This window comes from Oncorhynchus mykiss, chromosome 15 (assembly GCF_057628025.1).
Source record: "Oncorhynchus mykiss isolate SJ-2025 chromosome 15, ASM5762802v1, whole genome shotgun sequence".
Taxonomy (NCBI): Eukaryota; Metazoa; Chordata; class Actinopteri; order Salmoniformes; family Salmonidae; genus Oncorhynchus; species Oncorhynchus mykiss.
The window spans coordinates 63,337,612-63,360,769 of record NC_143036.1 but is presented as its reverse complement, the minus strand read 5'-3'; the positions used below and the strand labels follow the sequence as shown (position 1 = coordinate 63,360,769).

Below are 23,158 nucleotides of genomic sequence, written 5' to 3'. Positions count from 1 at the left end.
AGCTCTGGATAAGAGCGTCTGCTAAATGACTAAAATGTAAAATGATCAGCTCTCCATGATGGTTGACATCCTTCCTGATAACAGTGCCATTGATTTAGTATATGTGGTTAGTGGTGTGTTATAGGCTGCAGTTGTAGCTTATTAATGCTTTCTGGGTTGACAGTTGCCATATTCCTGGGTACTTGTTTATTTGTCACTAGCCATTCCTGCCCCAGTGAATCCCATAACTGATGACAATTTATCCAGATTTAAACACTTATCCTGTGAGCAGTGGATCAACCAGTTCAGCACTGCAGAGGTAAAGCCAGTACAGTCAGATCCACAAGGGGAGTTTAGGTGGTTTTAGGTCCTTACCCTGACTGACTGTGACCTCTACTCCTTTTTATTTGGTTTGGGTGTTTTCTATGTATCAGCCGGCATATTTATTGATATTTTACATCATGTTCATGTCGTTTTTAAACATGCTGCTGACTGTCAGACTGCCCTGGTCAGTGTCCCTCCTTCCAGATTAGTTCAGATCCATGTAAGTGCTGCGTAACCTTTTTGTAGTGCTTTATGGATGTGTGTTACCATGGAAATGGGTCATGGTTGTCATGGCAACCATACTGGCGCAGTCTGCCTTGTGACTCACCTCCCTGTCTCCTTAATTATGCCACAGAGGCTGTAATGTCTGTTAGGCATTTTGATTTCTAAAACAATAGTGAGCAATTAAAGCTGTGGAGTGTGATGAAAATACAACAGATTTCAATCTTTATTTGACTATTATAAACTAGAGCAATTTTTGGGTAAAACAAGGTTAGTGGGCTATGGATCTATATAAAGGTAATTCTAATGCCATCTAGGTGAGCGCATTGGTCATTCATGTATGTCTCACACACTCACAGAAACACAAACAAATGTGCACAATTTATTTTTTACACTTTACTGTCTGGTAGGGAAAACATTAGAATGTAGTTGTGTTAAGATATTCCTTCAAATTAATGTCCTGAAAATGCTGACTTTAATTTCTTAACAACTGGGGCCAGTGCAATGTAAAAACATGCTGGTCTTATTTATTTTTTTACAAAGTGCATTTTGTGACAAGTATCTAAGTTATTTTGATCCCTAACTTGTGGAAGAACCTGTTTACTGAGGAACTGGAACGTTTAGTCATGGCACAGAATGAACTTGGGTTCTAGTCATATTTGAGCTGACAACTGACTGTACTGGGAGGAAAGTGGGTGAATTATAACTTCCTCCAATAGAACCCGGACGCACAGTCATCGAGAGGAACCACTCAACTGAATAACTGAGTTTGGTCCAAAAGATCATTAGAGACGTCATTATCAATGTGGTTTGGAAATGATAATTTCCCTACAGGAATCTGCCTCTGAGGTGGGTGAGGGATTTAAAAATATATATTTATTTTTTGTCAGGAATGCATGGGTTATAATGGGTAATCACCACCTTGGGTAGTCACCACTCCACTCCCTCCACCCTCTTTATCCTCCACCCTCCTTATGTTTTATGACCTAGTTGGGTCTCCGGTTCAGCTGACGGTGTGAGAAATCTCTCATCATGTAGACCTCTCTCAGATTTAGATCATGCACAAGGGCACTAACCAGCCAGCGATGGTTGACTGAGTTATTTGTATGCAGGCAAAGGGAATTTTTCATCGTCATTCAACCTCTTGTGAATTCCGACAACAAAGAATGCATTCAAAGCATGGCTCTTCAGCATTGCTAAGATAAAGATTGTCTTTATACAAATCTGGGCTAGATCTTTTGAGGGCTCATGGCTCAGTTCCTATGTGGCCCTTCGGCAGTCTATTACAATGGAGAGTGGAGATGGAGGCGTCTGAGGGCAGACTCTAAACACTGTGCCTCCGATTGTGGATCATGGCGACTATGTGGGTGAGATCCAAGGTCTTCATCATTACTTCCATGAAGTCTTCGTCAGTGTGAGCCCCTGCCACAAACTCCTCCAAAGACAGCTCCCCTGATGGGTAGAAGGTAGAAGACAAGGTCAAGAGATTGTTAGCCTGAAATGGAAAGGGACAGAACTCACAACCCTACAAGTCTGACAAAAAAAAGAAGTGGACACTTGCCATCTCCGTTGACATCTATCTTATCAAACACCCGGTTGGTGAACTCCTCCGCATCAACTTCCTGGTTTTCGTTCCCATTGATTGCACGGATAGCCTGAAGAAGAGAAAAGGAGCGAGTTAGCCTGCATGCCTTTGTGTGATACAGATTCCATTGCACAGCACTGCCTATCTGGACTGGTCTCTATACCTTTATGATGTTTAGCAGCTCACTTCGATCAATGCACCCGTTGCCGTCCACATCATACAGTTTAAAGTACCAGCGGAGCTTATGTTCCATTTTACCCCGCATCACCAGGCTCAGAGCAGCCACATACTCCAAGAAGTCTATGTAGCCATCCTGTAAAAAGGAAAGTGTGTTAGTTGGAACGTCTCTTTTTACCATCTCAGATTATCTCAGTCATCTCCTCAAGATGTAGGTGATCATGTTCTGCTTAGATGATGCAGGGATGATAACCATGTATAATCGCTGGGGGATTATCTCCACACTGATCTGTGCCAAGGCCGTGGCAAGACATACAGATGTAGGATCTTAATTTGATCACCATGTTGCAGGTTAACTTTCCTGCAATGTAAGACATTTTAAAACCTGTAGTGTATTTGAGGTTTAAACATTTCTGACTTGATTTTCTCTTTTGTAAAAAATGTATCAACCCCTTCAAAAAATGTCCATTAATTATAATCCACATAATAATTCACTTTTCCTGTTGCTATAGGATTATTTTCCTGCTGTAGAAAACTGGATCACATTAAGATCCTACAAAATTACTTGGCAGCATTAGTGCCCTCTGGGTCAACCCAAATTAGTCGCACTTCGCTCAGCTTTACACTGACACCATCACTTCACTATGCCTGCGTTTACACAGGCAGCCCAATTCTGATCCTTTTTTCACTAATTGGTCTCTGACCAATCAGATCAGTTCTGAAAAAGAGCTGGTGTGATTGGTCTCCGACCAAATCAACAAAAAAAAATGGTCACATACACATGGTTAGAAGATGTTAATGCGAGTGTAGTGAAATGCTTGTGCTTCTAGCTCCGACCATGCAGTAATATCTAACAAGTGATCTAACCTAACAATTTCACAACAACTACGTTATACACACAAGTGTAAAGGAATGATTAAGAATATGTACAGATAAATATATGGATGAGTGATGGCCGAACTGCATAGGTAAGATGAAGTAGATGGTATAGAGTACAGTATATACATATGAGATGAGTAATGTAGGTATGTAAACATTATATATTATATAAAGTGGCATTGTTTAAAGTGACTAGTGATACATTTTTTACATCCCATTTTGAATTATTAAAGTGGCTAGAGATTTGAGTCAGTATATTGGCAGCAGCCACTCAATGTTAGTGGTGGCTGTTTAACAGTCTGATGGCCTTGAGATAGAAGCTGTTTTTCAGTCTCTCGGTCCCTGCTTTGATGCACCTGTACTGACCTCGCCTTCTGGATGATAGCGGGGTGAACAGGCAGTGGCTCGGGTGGTTGTTGTCCTTGATGATCTTTTTGGCCTTCCTGTGACATCGGGTGGTGTAGGTGTCCTGGAGGGCAGGTAGTTTGCCCCCGGTGATGTGTGTGCAGACCTCACTATCCTCTGGAGAGCCTTACGGATGTGGGCGGAGCAGTTGCCATTCCAGGCGGTGATACAGCCCGACAGGATGCTCTCGATTTGTAAAAGTTTGAGTGTTTTCTTCACGCTGTCTGTGTGGGTGGACCATTTCAGTTTGTCCGTGATGTGTACGCCAAGGAACTTAACTTACTACCCTCTCCACTACTGTTCCATCGATGTGGATAGGGGGGTGTTCCCTCTGCTTTTTCCTGAAGTCCACGATCATCTCCTTTGTTTTGTTGACGTTGAGTGAGGTTATTTTCCTGACACCACACTCCTAGGACCCTCGTCTCGTTGTTGTTGGTAATCAGGCCTATCACTGTAGTGTCGTTTGCAAACTTGATGATTGAGTTGGTGTGCATGGTTACGCAGTCATGGGGGAACAGGGAGTACAGGAGAGGGCTGAGAACGCACCCTTGTGGGGCCCCAGTGTTGAGGATCAGCGGGGTGGAGATGTTTCTTACCCTCACCACCTGGGGGCGTCCCGTTAAAGTCCAGGACCTAGTTGTACAGGGCGGGGTCGAGACCCAGGGTCTTGAGCTTAATGACGAGTTTGGAGGGTACTATGGTGTTAAATGCTGAGCTGTAGTCGATGAACAGCATTCTCACATAGGTATTCCTGTTGTCCAGATGGGTATGGGCAGTGTGATTGCGATTGCGTCGTCTGTGGACCTATTGTGGTGGTAAGCAAATTGGAGTGGGTCTAGGGTGTCAGGTAGGGTGGAGGTGATATGATCCTTGACTAGTCTCTCGAAGCACTTCATGATGACGGAAATGAGTGCTACGGGGTGATGGTCATTTAGCTCAGTTACCTTCGCTTTCTTGGGAACAGAAACAATGGTGGCCCTCTTGAAGCATGTGGGAACAGCAGACTGATAAGGATTGATTGAATATGTCCGTAAACACACCAGCCAGCTGGTCTGCGCATGCTCTGAGGACGCGGCTAGGGATGCCGTCTGGGCTGGCAGCCTTGTGAGAGTTAACACGTTTAAATGTTTTACTCACGTTGGCTGCGGTGAAGGAGAGCCCGCAGGTTTTGGTACCGGGCCGTGTCAGTGGCACTGTATTGTCCTCAAAGCGAGCAAAGAAGCTGTTTAGTTTGTCTGGGAGCAAGACATCGTGGTCCGCCTGACGGGGCTGGTTTTCTTTTTGTAGTCCGTGATTGACTGTAGACCCTGCCACATACCTCTCGTGTCTGAGCCGTTGAATTGCGACTCTACAATCAGATCAGCTCTGAAAAAGAGCTGATGTGATTGGTCAAAAAAATACCAGTTAGTGGAAAAAAGATCAGAATTGGTTAAACCCAGCTGACGTGCACAATCTAAGATTGTCTTACTGCACTTCTTAATCAGCATCCAGGATTCTAACAACCCGTTCTGTAACATAATTGCCAGCCTTGTTCACTGCACTGTCCTGAAGATCTGAAAATAGTAGTTAGTCACTTAGTTCTGTCCCCAGGGAATAGTACCATGGTTTCCAACCTCCCCAGCTACACCCATAAAACTACTAGCTACTGACAAAAATGGGAAACTCAAAACACATAAAGGTCTAATCTGGCACACAGCTCTTGAGATCTGGACATTCCTTAGGGTTCAATGTGATAAAATGGAGATTCAAGTCATTTCTTTGAAGTGAACATTCAATATTCTGATCAGTGTAACCAACTGTTCACATGCATCATGTTCTGTCATTAAACTTTCACATAAGCTATCACTAATTCAAATCAGCTGTCTCTGATGCTGAAATAATTTAAAAGAGAAAAATAGTAGATAAACTCAGACCGCACTCCTACCGCAGAGATATTGACAACTTGTCTCTCAAAATAATCCTCGTACTAAATCGCATATGAATCCAATCCCAGCCTATTATAATATTATAATCAAAGGTGACAGGGTTACTAAATATAGTTGTGTAAATTGAGCCTTAGTACTTGTGAGATGATTAGCTTCTTCAAACTCATCTGGAAGACTAGTCTAAACAAAACCCTTGGATTCAAGAGATTCCCTATGTTTAACTGTGGATTTTTGCTGGTTTAAGATGCACACTTTTTAAAATGTACTTTAGCTTTTGGAAAATGGAGAACTAGGGGTCTTATTTGAGTAGAGGCATTATGGCATTACTATATATTTAGGTGCACTTGTAATTAGTGCATAGATTTTACAATGCAGCCAATCATATCCTTATACATACCTCTGTTGGTAAGGTGTCCCCTTCACCATTTTGAGTGTGCCTGAGGCGTTCCTACTTTGACATATAAATGTAAAGCCCATTTTAGCCTATAGCATCCCCTTTGCAAGCAGCTTCGGTTCAATGAATGCCACATCGTCTTACCTTGTTCATATCGAACGTGCGGAACATCTGCTCGATGTAGGCGTTGGCTTCAGCATCCAGTCCCCGGAGCCCAAAGAACTGCTTGAACTCATGCAGGGTGAGCTGACCCGAAGGACACTCTGTCATGAACTTCTTATACCAGAGGTGCTTCTCCACAGCCTGGAGATCTTCCACGGTGGATCCTGTAGCGTTACCCATGTCTGTACAGTCGCTGACTTTTGTGATGGCTGGAGCCTATAGAAGTGTCGAAAGACGGGGTTAGCGGTCGCCTTAAGAGCCCTATTGGTCTACTGTGAAGCGGAGGGTATCGCTCTTCACAGTCACACAACGATGGGACCTGGGGAGGAGGTGGGCACCGGCCAGGGCTTTTGAATCAGGTCGGACTGGCCACACCCTATTGTGTTTTCCCTGTCTCTAGTTGGCTGTAACCCAGGAGCAGCAGCTGATAAAGGGCTTAAGGCCCCATTGGAGGAAAGGAGGACTGTACACTGTCCACCAACCATGGGGACAGGGACGCTGACTTACACCTTGGTATTCTCTTTCTCAAACTGATAAGTACCATTTAAAGGCCCTGTGCAGTCAAAATGTGATATATACATATATATTTCCACACTGAAGTTGGAATAACACTGTGAAAATGATAATGCCTTTTTAGTGTAAGAGCTGTTTGAAAAGGCTGCCTGAAATTTCAGCCTGTTTTGGCGGGATGGAGTTTTGGCCTGCCGGGTGACATCACCAAGCTGTAAATGATTTAATAGACCAATAAGAAAAAGTTCCAAATCTTATTTTCAGTTTTCCCCTCCCCACTCAGGCCACTCCCAGACAGTCCTAACAAAATTCTTGCTTGAGAAATTGCTCTTTGCTAAAAAGCGATTTTTGTTTATTTTTAACAATTTTAATTGAAAACAGTCACAAAGGTACTTAATTGTTACTTAGAAATTATTTGATATTGAGATACAAATTGTGGATTGGACCTTTCATTTTTTTGGGGATGTCTGTACTAAACTACTTATATTTTGAATGCTAAGGCAGGACAGCAATGTGGTCCAATTTACGTACCTATCACTATAAAGCGTTGTCATCCCTGCTGCCTCTGATCAGGCAGACTCACTAAGCAAATACTGTTTCTAAATGATGTCTGAGTGTTGGCATGTGCCATCCGCTTTTCTTAACCGATGGAATTTGATGTATAGCCTTTACTTTCACTCAAGTATGACACTTTAGTACTTTTTCCACCACTGTAAATGCACTGCAGCATCATTAGTCATACATATGAACATATGCATTGCTTCTCTGGATCAGCAATTGTAAAGTAAATGCTACTGCTTCTGGAAACTGTTTTCATTGAAGACTGAGCTCTTCTTAGGGCTGCAATCCCGTTACCGGGATCGATATGACAACAGCCAGTGAAAGTGCCGAGCGCCAAATTCAAACAACAGAAATCTCATAATTAAAATTCATCAAAAGTAATCTTGTTGTTAATCCCACCAAAGTGTCCGATTTGAAATAGGCTTTACAGCGAAAGCACCACAAACGATTATGTTAGGTCACCACCAAGTCACAGAGAAATTCAGCCATTTTTCCAGCCAAAGAGAGGAGTCACAAAAAGCACAAATAGAGATAAAATGAATCACTAACCTTTTGATGATCTTCATCAGATGACACTCATAGGACTTTATGTTACACAATACATGTTTTGTTTGATAAAGTGCATATTTATATAAAAAAAATCTCAGTATACATTCACATACGTTCACTAGTTCCAAAAACATCCGGTGATATTGCAGAGAGCCACATCATTTTACAGAAATACTCATTATAAATGTTTATGAAAAACAATTGTTAGACATGGAAATATAGATACACTTCTCCTTAATGCCACCGCGGTGTCAGAGTTCTAAAATACTTTGCGGAAAAAGCAAACCATGCAATAATCTGAGTATAGCTTTCAGACAACAAAGCAGCCAAAAAGATATCCGCCATATTGGGTGGTCAACATTATTCATAAATAGCATTATAAATATTCCCTTTGATCTTCATCAGAATGCACTCCCAGGAATCCCAGTTCCACATTAAATGTTTGATTTAGTTCTATAATGTCCATTTATTTCCAAAGAGCTACTTTTGTTAGCATGTTTGGTAAACAAATCCAAAGTCATGAAGCGCGTTCCCTAGTTGCAGACGAAATGTCAAAAAGTTCCGTTCCTGTCTGTAGAAACATGTCAAACAATGTATGGAATCAATCTGTAGGATGTTTTTAACATAAAACGTTAATAATGTTCCAACCGGAGAATTCCATTGTCTTCAGAAGTGCGATGGAACAGAACTCCCTCTCATGTGAACGTACATGGTCAGAGCATGGTCAGCTCATGGCAGACCTGACTCATTCCTCTCTCATTCAGTCCCCCTTCACAGTAGAATCCTCAAAAAGTTTCTAAAGACGGTTGACACCTAGTGGAAGCCTTAGGAAGTGCAACAACCAATATCCCACTGTATTCAATAGGGGCTGGGTTATAAATCGACCAGCCTCAGATTTCCCACTTCCTGTTAGGATTTCTTCTCAGGTTTTTGCCTGCCATATGAGTTCTGTTTATACTCACAGATATCATTCAAACAGTTTTAGAATCTTCAGAGTGTTTTCTATCCAATACTACTAATAATATGCATATATTAGCAACTGGGACTGAGGAGCAGGCAGTTTACTCTGGGCACCTTTCATCCATGCTACTCAATACTGCCCCTGCAGCCATAAGAAGATTTATTAAAACAGCAACGACAGACTGTAGCTCTTACGGGGACAAAGTTCTCTAACAATCTGGAATCATTTCATGTTATCTCACCTATTTGCAAGCCTACATCAATCATGATGGGGCGGCAGGGTAGCCTAGTGGTTAGAGCGTTGGACTAGTAACCGGAAGGTTGCAAGTTCATACCCCCGAGCTGACAAGGTACAAATCTGTCGTTCTGCCCTTGAACAGGCAGTTAACCCACTGTTCCTAGGCCGTCATTGAAAATAAGAATTTGTTCTTAACTGACTTGCCTAGTTAAATAAAGGTAAAATAAATAAAAAATAAAATGATCATGTGTCTGTGTGGCATTTGACTGGAAAGGGAAGAAAATAGTGAAGAATGTCACAGTTCTGTTTTAAGTTTGGTTTATTGAGATTCCTTCACATTCATAGACCAAGTAGGACCAGGTCATTAATCAGTTCATTGTGACCACAAGACGATAGTTTATGCTTGCAGAAAGCATCTGTATTACAGTGCCAGACTTTGATTCTCCATACAGTGCAACAGTAACATTGACGCCAGACAAGCAGTGGATTTAGCATAATGCACAATAAAGTACTTCAACTGTGGCGCTTAGGCCCACATAGAACATTGTGGCACATCCTACAGTCAGAAGTGTCTTACTTAGACTACAGTACAGAGTACTGGCAGTACATCCAACAAGCCTCGTAACCACGCCAGCCCAGGACTTCCACATCCGGCTTCAACTGTGAGATCGTCTGAGACCGGACAGCTGATGAAACTGAGGAGTAATTCTGTCTGTAATAAAGCCTTTTTGTGAGGAAAAACTCATTCTGATTGGCTGGGCCTGGCTCCGCCCCTGCCCACTCAGATTAATTTATTTAAATTGCCTGATTTCCTTATGAACTGTAACTCATTAAAATTGTTAATTTTTGTTCAGTATACAACAAAGAAGTTACTGCAAATACTTGTTTTCCCCTCACACATCATTGCACGTGTGATAGAACAGCAGAATGTGTACTGCAATTGTTTTTTTTATCACGCTGCTCACCTCTGTAACTGTGGTGCCGTTTCCCCTAATGCGGATTCCATCTTTAAAGGCTGTATCTAGACCAGGGGTGTGAAACTCATTCCATGGATGGCCGAGTGTCTGCAGGTTTCTTCCTTTCTTTTTTAAAAATTTTTTTTACCCCTTTTTCTCCCCAATTTCGTGGTATCCAATTGTTGTATCTTGTCTCATCGCTACAACTCCCGTACGGGCTCGGGAGAGACGAAGGTTGAAAGTCATGCGTCCTCCGATACACAACCCAACCAACCGCACTGCTTCTTAACACAGTGCGCATCCAACCCGGAAGCCAGCCGCACCAATGTGTCGGAGGCTACACCGTGCACCTGGCAACCTTGGTTAGCGCGCACTGCGCCCGGCCCGCCACAGGAGTCGCTGGTGCGCGATGAGACAAGGACATCCCTACCGACCAAGCCCTCCCTAAGGCCAATTGTGCGTCGCCCCACAGACCTCCCGGTCGCGGCCAGTTACAACAGGGACTCTGATGGCACAGCTGGCGCTGCAGTACAGCGCCCTTAACCACTGCGCCACCCGGGAGGCCCTGTTTTTTTCCTTTCAATAGAGCCTTAACCAGGTGAGGGGAGTTTGTTACTTGCTGGTGACCTTAATTCCTCTATTGAGTACAAGGGAGGAGCAAAAACCCGCAGACACTCATTCATCCATGGAATGAGTTTGACACCTGTGGTATACACTGAGTATACAAAACATTAAGGACACCTGCTCTTTCCATGACATAGACTGACAAGGTGAATCCTGGTGAAAGCTATGATCCCTAATTGATGTCACTTGTTAAATCCCCTTCAATCAATGTAGATGAAGGGGAGGAGACCAGTTAAATAAGTATTTTTAAACCTTGAGACGGATTGTGTATGTGTGCCATTCAGAGGGCGAATGGGCAAGAAAATATTTGTAGGTGCCAGGCACACCAGTTTGTGTCAAGAACTGCAATGCTGCTGGGTTTTTCACACTACAGTTTCCTGTGTGTAACAAGAAGGGTCCACCCAAAGGACATCCAGCTAACTTGGCACAACTGTGCGAAGCGTTGGCATCCCTGTGGAACGCTTTCAACACCTTGAAGAGTCCATGCCCCGGCGAATTAAGTCTGTTCTGAGGTCAAAGCCCCCCTTTGACCTCAGAACAGACTTGCAACTCAATACTAGGAAGGTGTTCCTAATGTTTGGTATACTCGGTGTATATGAGTGATTAAAATAGTGATTTAAGTACAGACAACCAACACATTTCCAACTGTAGGGATTATTGTTGGCATGATTTTGAACACAATGCTGCCATTCATATAGTATTTTCACAGTTTTTACAATTAAAATAAGTTTAAAAAAAGAATACAATAATAAAAGGAAACAAGCATAGATAAAGACAATTCTGTATTTGTTCAACTCAATAGTGGTTAGAATTACTGATAGACAGTATAATGCAGGAATGGGAATAGTCTTGAGACCGACTGAACATAAATGTAATCGATTAGATTTGGTTCTGGGTGCCGAGATTAGAATGTGAAAGACCCATTCCCTGTCCGGTGGCCCTGGAAGCATACTTCTCAGTTATGTACAGTCACATGAATAGCTGGCTGTGGGACAAAATAGCTGCTTAGTTAGACCCCTATACTGTACATCCTATACATGTTACAAATGACAGTTCATAGGTGGGTAGTGTAGTTGAATTGATCCCCTTTAGAAAAGTGTTATAATACCAGAGATGTCTTTAATGAGTGAGTGTGTTTAATGCACAAATCTTCCCCTCCTGTTAGTGGTTTTGGAGAAGCTTTCCTTGAACATTATTCTAGCAGTTTATGATATGAAAATTCAAACATGTAACTTTCATATTGGCATTACAGCACAAGGAATACACATGCAACAGATACATGCATATACTGTAAAACACTAGACTGTTAGTAAGGAATTAAACAATGAAATGAATGACTTCAGTAAGGTGCTATTTCCATTCTATTTCAACTCTCTCACCACTGTTGCACTTCATTTTCCCAAAAGAGCAGTGAGATCTTCTGATTTGTCTTGAGCAGGCTGTCCGGTTAGTGCTAAGGTTAAAACTCTCAATTAAATCATTAAGACTTCTTCAAGTTTAAAGAGACTTGACATGTTTACTCTGGTCACCCTGATTTTGTGTCAGAGCTGGGGCAGATCTGCTTGGCAACCCCTCCACCGCCCCTTCTACGCCACCAATGCAGGTGTCTGTAGATGGAGTCAAAGACGGACACGGTGTACCGTGCAAACAGTGTGGTCCACTTTAGCATCTGCACGAACCAGTTCACAGAGCGACTCACAAAGGTCACAAACACTGTGGTGTAGTGTGCAAGTAGGAGAAGGCTTCGTCCAAGTTGTCTTCCATTGTTGATAATCAGATTGACTCGTGGGTCATGACCCGGCCCCATCCTATTAAATTCAGTTGTGTGGTTACAAATGAAAATGGTTAAGAAGGTTAATCATGGTATAAAAAGACCAAAACATTATCTTGTAAAAAAAAACAGAGCGTTTTGGCGCATGTTGCACATTTTTCCTTAATAAGACAGTCTCTTGAAAAATGGTAAACGGTCGGAATTTACAGACATCCCCTTACTGTTGCGCAATCCTCCACTGGCCAATCGATGCTCTGCAAGTTGTTTCCGGGATGTTTGGTGATGTGGCTATGCACAGAAATACAGCAGAGGATATTCTTCAAATAAAAAGCAGAAACCGGTATCTGAGAAGCACTCATACAGGTTAGTCCCTCGTTCTTTCAACTATCAGCACACCATTCCCAGAGTTGCAGTTTAGAACAGCTGCCACACGCTCCAAAAAAACAAGGCACAGCGATATATTTAGCCAATTACTGTTATCCTTGTTAGCCAGCTAGCTAGCTGCTTGTCTACGTGCACTGAAAAGCTAACTCGTTCGCTGTTTTTATACAAGCGCAACCAATACAGCATCATAATTCCGAATTATGTATACACATCAAATACTCTTACTATGGTTGGAGACAGCACTGTCAAACTGTTCAGAAAGTAAGCCATCCATTTCTCCCTATAATCTTTGCTGTTCAGGAGTAGTGGGCAAAACGAAATGACGCAGCCGCAGTCGAATGGCCCTATTGTTCGGCAGTGTTCGGCTCTTCCGGTGACACTCGAACCTCGAGGCCCTCTGCACGAACTATCTGGGTCACAAAACAATAACAATAATGTCCGTTAATGTATGTTGCCACAGGTATATTATTGGCACAAAGGATGATTGAATGCAGTGGCGGTCGGTGCCGTTTAAGATGAGGGAGGATTTTTTTTATGAGCATGGCCTTATTTCTATTATAGCATATTGGATGACTGTCATTCACATTCCGTTCACCCAGCTCAAATCAAATTTTATTTGTCACATACACATGGTTAGCAGATGTTAATGCGAGTGTAGCGTAATGCTTGTGCTTTTAGTTCCGACCATGCAGTAATATCTAATAAGTAATCTAACCTAACAATTTCACAACAACTACGTTATACACACAAGTGTAAAGGAATGAATAAGAATATGTACATATACATTTATGAATGAGTGATGGCCGAACGGCATAGGCAAGATGCAGTAGATGGTATAGAGTACAGTATATACATATGAGATGAGTAATGTAGGGTATGTAAACATATAAAGTGGCTAGTGATACATTTATTACATACATTTTTCCATTATTAAAGTGGCTAGAGTTGAGTCAGTAAGTTGGCAGCAGCCACTCACTGTTAGTGATGGCTGTTTAACAGTCAGATGGCCTTGAGATAAAAGCTGTTTTTCAGTCTCTCTGTCCCCGCTTTGATGCACCTGTACTGAGGTTGCCTTCTGGATGATAGCGGGGTGAACAGGCAGTGGCTCGGGTGGTTGTTGACCTTGATGATCTTTTTGGCCTTCCTGTGACATCGGGTGGTGTAGGTGTCCTGGAGGGCAGGTAGTTTTCCCCCGGTGATGCGTTGTGCAGACCTCACTACCCTCTGGAGCCTTACGGTTATGGGCGGAGCAGTTGCCATACCAGGCGGTGATACAGCCCGACAGGATGCTCTCGATTGTGCATCTGTAAAAGTTTGTGAGGGCTTTTGGTGACAAGCCAAATTTCTTCAGCCTCCTGAGGTTGAAGAGGCGCTGCTGCGCCTTCTTCGCCACGCTGTCTGTGCGGGTGGACCAATTCAGTTTGTCCGTGATGTGTACTCCGGGGAACTTAACTTACTACACTCTCCACTACTGTCCCGTCGATGTGGATAGGGAGCTGCTCCCTCTGCTGTTTCCTGAAGTCCACGATCATCTCCTTTGTTTTGTTGACATCGAGTGTGAGGTTATTGTCAACAAAACAAAGAAGGCTGAAGAAATTCGGCTTGTCACCAAAAACACTCACAAACTTTTACAGATGCACCATCTACAGCATCCTTTGGGGCTGTATCACCGCAATGCAACATCTATAGGTTTAGGCTACTACATGATACTCTAATTTTCCCGATACCCATTGTGAGGTTGCTACAACCTAGCCTATGAATGAAAGTTTACAAGGTAGAGAATCAAGGTGACAGACAGTGACACATTCAATACCGCCTTCCATACTTTTGCCTGCCTCTAGCTAATCTAGGGAGTAATCATTAGTCCAACAGTTAAAAATGTGAATTTTATTGGACAAATTCAGGTATTCCTATCCAAGTTTTGCTCCATTTAAGAACCGGTGGGCCTGGTGGCAATTAATAATTATATAAAAAACATTTTAAAAAGCTTACCTTCACTTGGAAGAAATCCAGTGTTGGTTAGCCATAGCCAGCTAGCTAACATAGCATCCCTCTTTGTTTGAGCTAGGTGTTTGAGTACATTAAACTAGCTAGCTGCATGCGCTAGCTAAGGAAGTGAAAGTAACAAAGTAAAATACAACAAAATATCTCTCGCTTTTCCTTAATTTTTGAATAAATTATTTTGTTCAACTATTGTCGTTCTCTCTTTGAGTCAACTACTCACTACATTTTATGCACTGCAGTGCTAGCTAGCGGTAGCTTATGCTTTTAGTACTAGATTCATTTTCTGATCCTTTGATTGCATGGACAACATGTCAGTAAATGCTGTGATAGGTTTCTAGGATGTCCTCTGGACGTTGTCATTATTACTGTGTAAGTCTATGGAAGGGGGTGAGAACAATGAGCCTCCTAGGTTTTGTATTGAAGTCAATGTACCCAGAGGAGGACGAAGCTAGCTGTCCTCCAGCTACACCATGGTGCTAACATACAGAGTGCTGTGAGGCTACTGTCGACCTTCATTGCAAATGGTGTGTTTTCGTCAATTATTTGGTGACGTGAATATATTTAGTATAGTTTGATCTAAAAGGGATAACTTTTTTAATATTTCACTACTTTTTATGAAATTCACTGAGGATGGTCCTCCGAGGAGCCTTCACTGATTGACTGTCCAGGAACCCTCATTCTATGATTTCACTGGTCTCAATTGTTCTCTTCTACTGCACTTATTGCCATTGATTATTTGAGTCAATCTATGTTTTTGTCTTAAAATAAATTCTATACACAGAAATGTGAATCATAACATAAAAGAGGCGCTAACGTTGTAAATGCATCATAATGCAAACTCCATGGAGATTTTTTTGATCCGGTTTCTGTATAATCACTTTGACAACTGCTGATGTAAAAATGTCTTTATAAATAATGATTGATTGAGATAGAACCCTCAATGTCAAAACTCTGTCTTGTACCACCAGTTTCGGCTACATGCTCAGCCGGCTGTCCCAGGGCTTTACCAACGTCCTGCAGGAGCTGTCTGGGGACGAGCCCCCCGATGGAGCCCCTCAGGTAAGAGAGACTCCCTCAACCCCTCACAAGCTTACATAACATGGCACATGTTTTCTGTCCTGGGCCCATATTTATCAATTGTGTGAGTTGTAGTGCTTAACTAGGATCAGCTCCTCTCGGTCCATAATAATCAATCCATTGTGATCTAAAAGGCAAAACTGATCAGCACTCTAACACATGGTCCCCCAAACTCAGTTCTGGGGTCCCCCTGGGTGCACATTTAGGTTTTTGCTCTAGCACTACACAGCTGATTCAAATAACCAATCACCATCATCACCAGTTTACAATTGCCCCACCTTTCCCCTTTAACTATTCCCCAGGTTGTTGCTGTAAATGAGAACGTGTTCTCAGTCAACTTACCTGGTAAAATAACGGATACATTTATAAAAATAAATAAATCATCAAGCTTTGATTATTTGAATCAGCTGTGTTGTGCTAGGGTAAAAACCTAAATGTGCACCCAGGGGGAGGGGGACCCCAGGACCCAGTTTGATAAAACCCTGCTCTAACGGATCACCGTTGCAGGCCTTAATGTTCTCCAAGTCTCCATATTTGTATCCACTCTTCTTCTCTGTGGCCCTTTTGCAGGATATGTTGGTCCCCCAACTCCCCCCTGGAGATGCCCCCGGAGCCCCTGAGGAGTCTGGGCCTGGGGTGGAGGATGAGCCCCTGGAAAGGCTGGCCCATCTGGAGCAGCTGACAGTGCATCTCAAGGAGATGGTCAGAGATAAGGACAGCCAGCTGGCCACCTTCGAAAAGCAGCTCAAGGTGAGGCCTGGGTACAGGTGTGTGTGTGTGTGTGCGCCTATGTGTATTACTATGACTTTTGTATGCGTGTGTGTGTGTGTGAGACATGAATGCAGTGGTTTTATATGGATGTGCCCTCAATGTATAGCTTAGATTTTCTTTCTGTCCTGTGTGGGTTGGGATCATGAAATATTCATATTTGATGCACTTCTTGTCAAATAAAGATTGTCGTCAGAAATCTACTGAGATTATGCTGTTGTTGCTGGACCACAAGTTTCGATGTTGTCTTTGTTGGTGTGTTTACAGAGCGAAAGGGAGACAGCGGAGGCACGCTTCACTAAACTAAAGCTGCAGGCCAAAACCAAGATGGCTGCTCTGAACAAACAAATTACTGACCTCAAAGGGCAGGAGGGAGCAGCAGTAAGTCCTTTAGCCGAGTTCAAATAACTCCATGTTCAATAAGCATAGTTCTGATGTGTATTTTAGCTGTAATGTATAGAGTTAAAATGTTGTAGATTCTTTACAGCCAGTTTGGTCTACACTAGACTATTTTGTCATCAATAACATTTTGAATTCCTTGTCTATTTCCTGAAGAGCTCTCCAGACAGCTCCTTCACCAGCTCAGCTCCTGCTGTGGAGGAGGAACTCCAGGAGCTGAGGAAGCAGCTCAGTGAGGTCTCGACCTCGGCGAAGAACCTCGAGGAGCGTCTCCAGATGTCCGAACAGGCCCTGTGTGAAAAGGAAGCCATACACACGGAGCAGGTGCCAGTTTTGTTGTCACTCAAACCATTTGAATGAAAATGTTCCAGATTGTTTAAAAGGGGCCCGTCAGCTGACTGCAGAGATGTGTCATGCGTTTAGGTTCGTGTGCTTCAGGCAGTTGTCTGTGAAAAGGACGTGCGTTTCCAGGAGCAGATCCAGAAGCATGAGGACGAGCTGCTGAGGGTCACAGTGCAGAGCCAGAACGACGCTGAGCTGCAGCAGGTACAGCAGGTACAAACTCCATTCTCTGACTCATTCTACACTCCCTCACACAGGCCAGGTCCTATACACTGTTTTTAGCCTGTACCCAAGCCTTTAGTGTGTGTGTTGCTAGGCTCTACGTGCAGCCCAGCGACATTGTGAGGAGCAGGAGGAAGCCATGCGGTCGCGCTGCCAGGTGCTGGAGATGCTGCAGGGGGAGCTGAACAATGCCGACCAGCAGAAACAGGTACAGACATGCTCTACTGTCCTGGTCAGTGTAGAGCCATAGTGGGAATGGTGTTTTCTCAATGAAGGCCCCACAATAGAATAACAATGCAACTGACTGACCCTTTGTGCAAAATGAGCCCATCTGAAGAGACTGACACAGAGTACTGTATTACATTATTCACCAAGGTACTAGTGTGACAGCAGAGTGACACTGACTGACTAAGTACATTTGTTGATTGACAAATTGCATGTTACATAAGGGCTGAGGAGTAGACGCATTTCTCATCTAAATGCAAAATCACTGCTTTACTGGCACAGCCGAGCAGTTCTCATTGTAGACCCTACCGTCCCCGCCTTCATCTGTCTTTATTCTCTCTCTTTCTCTCTCTTTCTCTCTCTGTCTCTCTCTCTTTCTGCCTCTGCCTCTCTCTCTCTCTGCCTCTCTTTCTCTCTTCTTCGCTTTCTCTCGCTTCCACTATCTCGCTCCCTCTCACTCTGCCTCCTCTCTCTCTCTCTCTCTCTCTCTCTCTCTCTCTCTCTCGCTCTCTCTCTCTCTCTCTCTCTCTCTCTCTCTCTCTCTCTCTCTCTCTCTCTCTCTCTCTCTCTCTCTCTCTCTCTCTCTCTCTCTCTCTCTCTCTCTCTCGCTCTCGCTCTCGCTCTCGCTCTCGCTCTCTCTCGCTCTCTCTCTGCAGATCCTCACGGCTCAGTTCCGCCAGATGGAGCAGGAGCTGGCTGAGGCTGGCAGGCAGAGGGAGGAGGAGAGACAGCAGTGGGCTGGGTGGTCCAGCCAGGCCGAGGCAGAGCTGGTGGCCCTCCGAGCCAACCTGGAGGCCTCCGAGCGGGACAGAGCAGCCCAGCTAGCCAGTCTGGAGGCCTCCGAGCGGGACAGAGCAGCCCAGCTAGCCAGTCTGGAGGCTTCAGAGAGAGACAGATCAACCCAGATGGAGGACCTGACAGTGAAACTGGAGTGGGCCACTAGAGAGCGGGAGGAAGTGACCAACAGAGAAGTAGCCAGGTTGGAGAAGGAGCTTGCTGCCTTAAGAGAGGAGTATGGAGAGGGGCAAAGGGCAGGAGAGGCCCTGGCTGAGTTGTTGACAGGCCTGCGCTCTCTGGCTGGAGAGGGGGCCGAGGAGGACATCCCTGTACCCACCGACCCGGCCCTGTGCCTGGGTACACTGGAGGCCCAGCTGGAGAGGCTGAGGGTGGAGCAGAGGGAGAGCGAGGAACGCTGCGCCCAGGTCACCCACACCATGGAGACATTGCAAGGTAAGGGAACCGAATACACTATCAAGCATTCATGATACCCTAACAAGCGGCTTGCTTGCAGCATATTTAATCATTTTGTTTTTTCTTTCAGAACAACTGGATAAGCGCACCGCAGAAGGCGAAGAGGCAGTTGCTAGGATACAACAGCTGGAGCAGCAAATTGGAATGGTGAGCAGTCAGACGCACTCAATTAATTTAGGAGATTGTTACGACTACTAAATGAATGAAGGTAACACATGTTGTAAGCTTGTTTTGAATCCTGTAATAACAAGAAGATAAACCTGAAAATGTACTTTGGGAGAAATAGCTTAAATGGTTTATTATCTGTGAACCCCAAATTACCAGACTCTTCAGTCTGTTGTATCCATTGCTAGATTCTCTAATGTTCTTTGTCTATTTGGTCTAACAGAAATCTCATAATTAAATTTTCTCAAACATACAAGTATTAGGCACCATTTTAAAGATAAAATTCCCGTTAATCCAACCACAGTGTCCGATTTCAAAAAAGCTTTTCGGCGAAAGCAGAACATATAATTTTGTTAGGTCAGCAACTAGTCACAGAAAGCATACAGCGATTTTCCAAGCAAAGAGAGGAGTCACAAAAAGCAGAAATATTGATCAAATTAATCAGTGACCTTTGATATTCTTCATCAGATGACACTCCCGGGACAACATGTTAAATAATACATGTATGTTTTGTTCGATCAAGTTCATATTTATATCCAAAAAGCTCAGTTTACATTTGGCTTTGCCTCCAAAACATCCCGTGAATTTGCACAGAGCCACATCAAATCACAGAAATACTCATAATAAACATTAATAAAAGACACAAGTGTTAGTCACAGATTTAAAGATGTACTTCTCCTTAATGCAACCGCTGTGTCAGATTTTTAAAAAACTTTACGGAAAAAGCAAACCATGCAATAATCTGAGTACGGTGCTCAGACGACATACACAACCCAAGAATATATCCGCCATGTTGGAGTCAACATAAGTCAGAAATAGCATTATAAATATTCACTTACCTTTGATCTTCATCAGAATGCACTCCCAGGAATCCCAGTTCCCCAATAAATGTTTGATTTGTTCCATAAAGTCCATAATTTATGGCCAAATTCCTCCTTTTGTTAGGGCGTTTAGTAAACAAATCGAAACTCACGAGGCGCGGGCAAGTCCAGCGGAAATGTCGGATGAAAATTCCAAAAAGTTATATTACTGGTCGTAGAAACAAATCAAACAATGTATAGAATAAATCTTTAGGATGTTTTATCATAAATGTTTAATAATGTCCCAAACAGAGAATTCATTTGTCTATAGAAAAGCAATGGAACAAGAGGTAATTTTCTCATGGCCGCACGTCACGAGACCGAGGCTGCTGGCAGACCTCTGACTCATTCCCCTCTCAGTCCCCCTTCACAGTTGATGCCTGAAACAATGTTCTAAAGACTGTTGACATCTAGTGGAAGCCTTAGGAAGTGCAAGATGGCCCATATCCCAAACCTACAAACCTCAGATTTCCCACTTCCTGGTTTGGATTTTTCTCTCAGGTTTTCGCCTGCCATATGAGTTCTGTTATACTCACAGACATCATTCAAATAGTTTTAGAATCTTCAGAGTGTTTTCTATCCAATATTAATAATAATATGCATATATTAGCATCTGGGACTGAGTAGGAGGCAGTTTACTCTGGGCACGCTTTTCATCCAAACGTGAAAATGCCCCCATAAGAAGTTAAGTTGGCGGGATGTCCTTTTGGTGATGGACCATTCTTAGCGCACATGTTAAACTGTTGAGTGTGAAAAACCCAGCAGCGTTGCAGTTTTTGACACAAACCGCTGTGCCTGACAGCTACAACCATATCCTGTTCAAAGGCACTTAAATATTTAGTCTTGCCCATTCACCCTCTGAATGGTACACATACACAATCCATGTCTCAATTGCCTAAAGGCTTAAAAATCCTTCTTGAACCTGTTTCCTCCTTGTCTTCTACACTGATTGAAGTGGATTTAACAAGAGACATCAATAAGGGATCTTGCACCTGGAATCACCTTGTCAGTCTATGTCATGGAAAGAGCATGTTCTTAATGTTTTGTACACTCAGTGTATATTTAAGCAATAAGGCAAGCGGAGGTGTGGTATTTGGCCAATATATCACGACTAAGGGCTGTTCTTATGCACGACTAAACGCGGAGTGCCTAGACACTGCCCTTAGCCGTGGTATATTGACCATATATCACCAACCCCCGAGGTGCCTTATTGCTATTAAAACCTGGTTACCAGTGTAATTAGAGCAGTAAAAATAAATGTTTTGTCATACCCATGGTATAAGGTCTGATATACCACGGCTGTCATCCAATCAGCATTCAGGGCTCGACCCACCCAGTTTATAATTGGCATTGTATTTTAGGTTATTGTCCTGCTGAAAGGTGAATCTGTCTCTGTTGGAAAGAAGACTGAACCAGTTTTTCTTCTTGGATTTTACCAGTGCTTAGCTCTCTTCCATTTTTATCCTAAAAAACTCCCTAGTCCTTGTTCATGACAAGCATACACATAAGATGATGCAGTCACCACCATGTTTGAAAATATGAAGAGAGGTACTCAGTGATGTGTTGTGTTCGATTTGCCCCAAACGCAACCATTTGTATTCAGGACAAAAAGTTCATTACTTTGCCACATTTTTTGCAGTTTTACTTTAGTGCCTTGTTGCAAACAGATATGTTTTGGAATATTTGTATTGTGTACAGGCTTCCTTCTTTTCACTCTGTTATATAGGTTACTATTGTGGAGTAACTACAATGTTGTTGATCCATCCTCAGTTTTCTCCTATCACAGCCATTAAACTCTGTAACTGTTTTAAAGTCACCATTGGCCTCATGGTGAAATCCCTGAGTGGTTTCCTTCCTCTGCGGCAACTAAGTTAGGAAGGATGCCTAAATCTTTGTAGTGACTGGGTGTATTGATTCACCATCCAAAGTGTAATTAATAACTTCACCATGCTCAAAGGGATATTCAATGACTGCTTTTACAATGTTTATCCATCTACCAATAGGTTCCCTTCTTTGCAAGGCATTGTAAAGCTCTCTGGTCTTTGTAATTTAATCTGTGTTTGAAATTCAATGCTTGGCTGAGGGGTAATTGTATGTGTGGGTTACAGCGATGAGGTAATCATTCAAAGATAATGTTAACCACAATTGTTGCACACAGAGTGAGTCCATGATAACTTATTATGTGACTTGTTAATTACATTTTTACTCCTGAACTTAGTTAGGCTTGCCATAACAAAGGGGTTGAATACTTATTGACTCAAGACTTTCCAGCTCTTAATTTTTAAATAAATAGACAAATGTCTAAAAACATAATTCCACTTTGACATTATGGGGTATTGTGTGTCATCCTGTGACACAACATTTCCATTTGAATAAATGTTTAATTCAGGCTGTATCACAACAAAATGTGGAATAAATCAAGGGGTGTGAATACTTTTCTGAAGGCACTGTATGTTCAATCTAATTGTTAGACAATCCCCTTTCCAAACAGAATTGCTGACAGTTCGTAGTCACAATAGAAATCGACAAACCCCCCCAATAGACATTTGTGCTGTATGTGTGTACAGTCTGATACAAAATGATCAATTGGTGTGCTGTTATTTCACTGTGCTGTGAGGACTTCCCAGTCAGCACATTGAGTGTCACACACTTATTCATGTGGGGAAGTCTCTCTGGTCTCTGCCCTGACTACTGGGGCAGGTCAGTCGGCCACGATCTATCTCAGAGGGGACATCCTGAGGGACAGAGACAGCGGTTGGGTTTAATAATGCTGAGGCAGAATGTCCTCCTGTCATTTGGATCAAGGCAATGCTAATCGCCTCTCCACTGATCCTCTGTTATGACTGCAGCCATGGGCTGACCTTCACACCCAGGCTCATCATAACTACAGTGTAACTATTGTGTAACTACAATACAGCTGTGTGAAACTGTTAACTCACTTCATTTTGAATGTAGTCCCACTTCAATGTGATTTATCTATTATTAAGTCATAAGGTTTACACCCTCTGTGTGTTCAGAAATAACTCAGGCGTTTGTTTTTCACTCCTAGGCTGCTCGTGAGTCATTGGCCCAGTGTGTGACTGACCCGGCTGAGGAAGACGTGACTGATGCTGAAAAGGGTAAGGAGACCTATTTTAAGATGTGTGTTTTAAACCAACCACCAGGACCAGTCATACATCTGAAAACCAACCACCAGGACCAGTCATACATCTGAAAACCAACCACCAGGACCAGTCATAC

At 43.0% G+C, this 23,158-nt stretch overlaps 2 protein-coding genes and 1 long non-coding RNA gene across 4 annotated transcripts in view; 1 reads left to right on the top strand and 2 right to left on the bottom strand.

The window, feature by feature from the left end:
- Nucleotides 1–722: 722 nt before the first annotated feature.
- LOC110490476 (guanylyl cyclase-activating protein 1) lies at nucleotides 723–7,494 on the bottom strand. Its single transcript, XM_021563881.3, has 4 exons — nucleotides 6,035–7,494; nucleotides 2,274–2,423; nucleotides 2,087–2,180; nucleotides 723–1,977 (listed from the first exon to the last, which is right to left on the bottom strand). The coding sequence occupies exons 1-4, from the start codon at nucleotides 6,230–6,232 to the stop codon at nucleotides 1,850–1,852; spliced, it is 570 nt and encodes a 189-aa protein (XP_021419556.1). The 5' UTR covers nucleotides 6,233–7,494; the 3' UTR covers nucleotides 723–1,849.
- A 3,721-nt stretch (nucleotides 7,495–11,215) lies between these two features.
- LOC149978145 (uncharacterized) lies at nucleotides 11,216–12,945 on the bottom strand. The gene is made up of 3 exons (XR_016486843.1): nucleotides 12,831–12,945; nucleotides 12,443–12,509; nucleotides 11,216–12,258 (listed from the first exon to the last, which is right to left on the bottom strand). It is a non-coding gene; the product is annotated as an uncharacterized LOC149978145 (long non-coding RNA).
- The window catches only part of golgb1 (golgin B1), a 27,019-nt gene continuing 16,333 nt past the window's right edge, over nucleotides 12,473–23,158 (top strand). The window contains exons 1-10 of one of the 2 annotated variants that reach the window (XM_021563875.3): nucleotides 12,473–12,584; nucleotides 15,578–15,668; nucleotides 16,257–16,436; nucleotides 16,722–16,835; nucleotides 17,010–17,177; nucleotides 17,277–17,408; nucleotides 17,512–17,625; nucleotides 18,299–18,872; nucleotides 18,964–19,040; nucleotides 22,968–23,037. In XM_021563875.3, the coding sequence (XP_021419550.3) occupies nucleotides 15,588–15,668; nucleotides 16,257–16,436; nucleotides 16,722–16,835; nucleotides 17,010–17,177; nucleotides 17,277–17,408; nucleotides 17,512–17,625; nucleotides 18,299–18,872; nucleotides 18,964–19,040; nucleotides 22,968–23,037 (1,510 nt within the window). In that variant the 5' untranslated portion in view covers nucleotides 12,473–12,584; nucleotides 15,578–15,587. The remainder of the gene's footprint in view (nucleotides 12,585–15,577; nucleotides 15,669–16,256; nucleotides 16,437–16,721; nucleotides 16,836–17,009; nucleotides 17,178–17,276; nucleotides 17,409–17,511; nucleotides 17,626–18,298; nucleotides 18,873–18,963; nucleotides 19,041–22,967; nucleotides 23,038–23,158) is intronic. The other variant, XM_021563876.3, reaches the window with a different exon arrangement.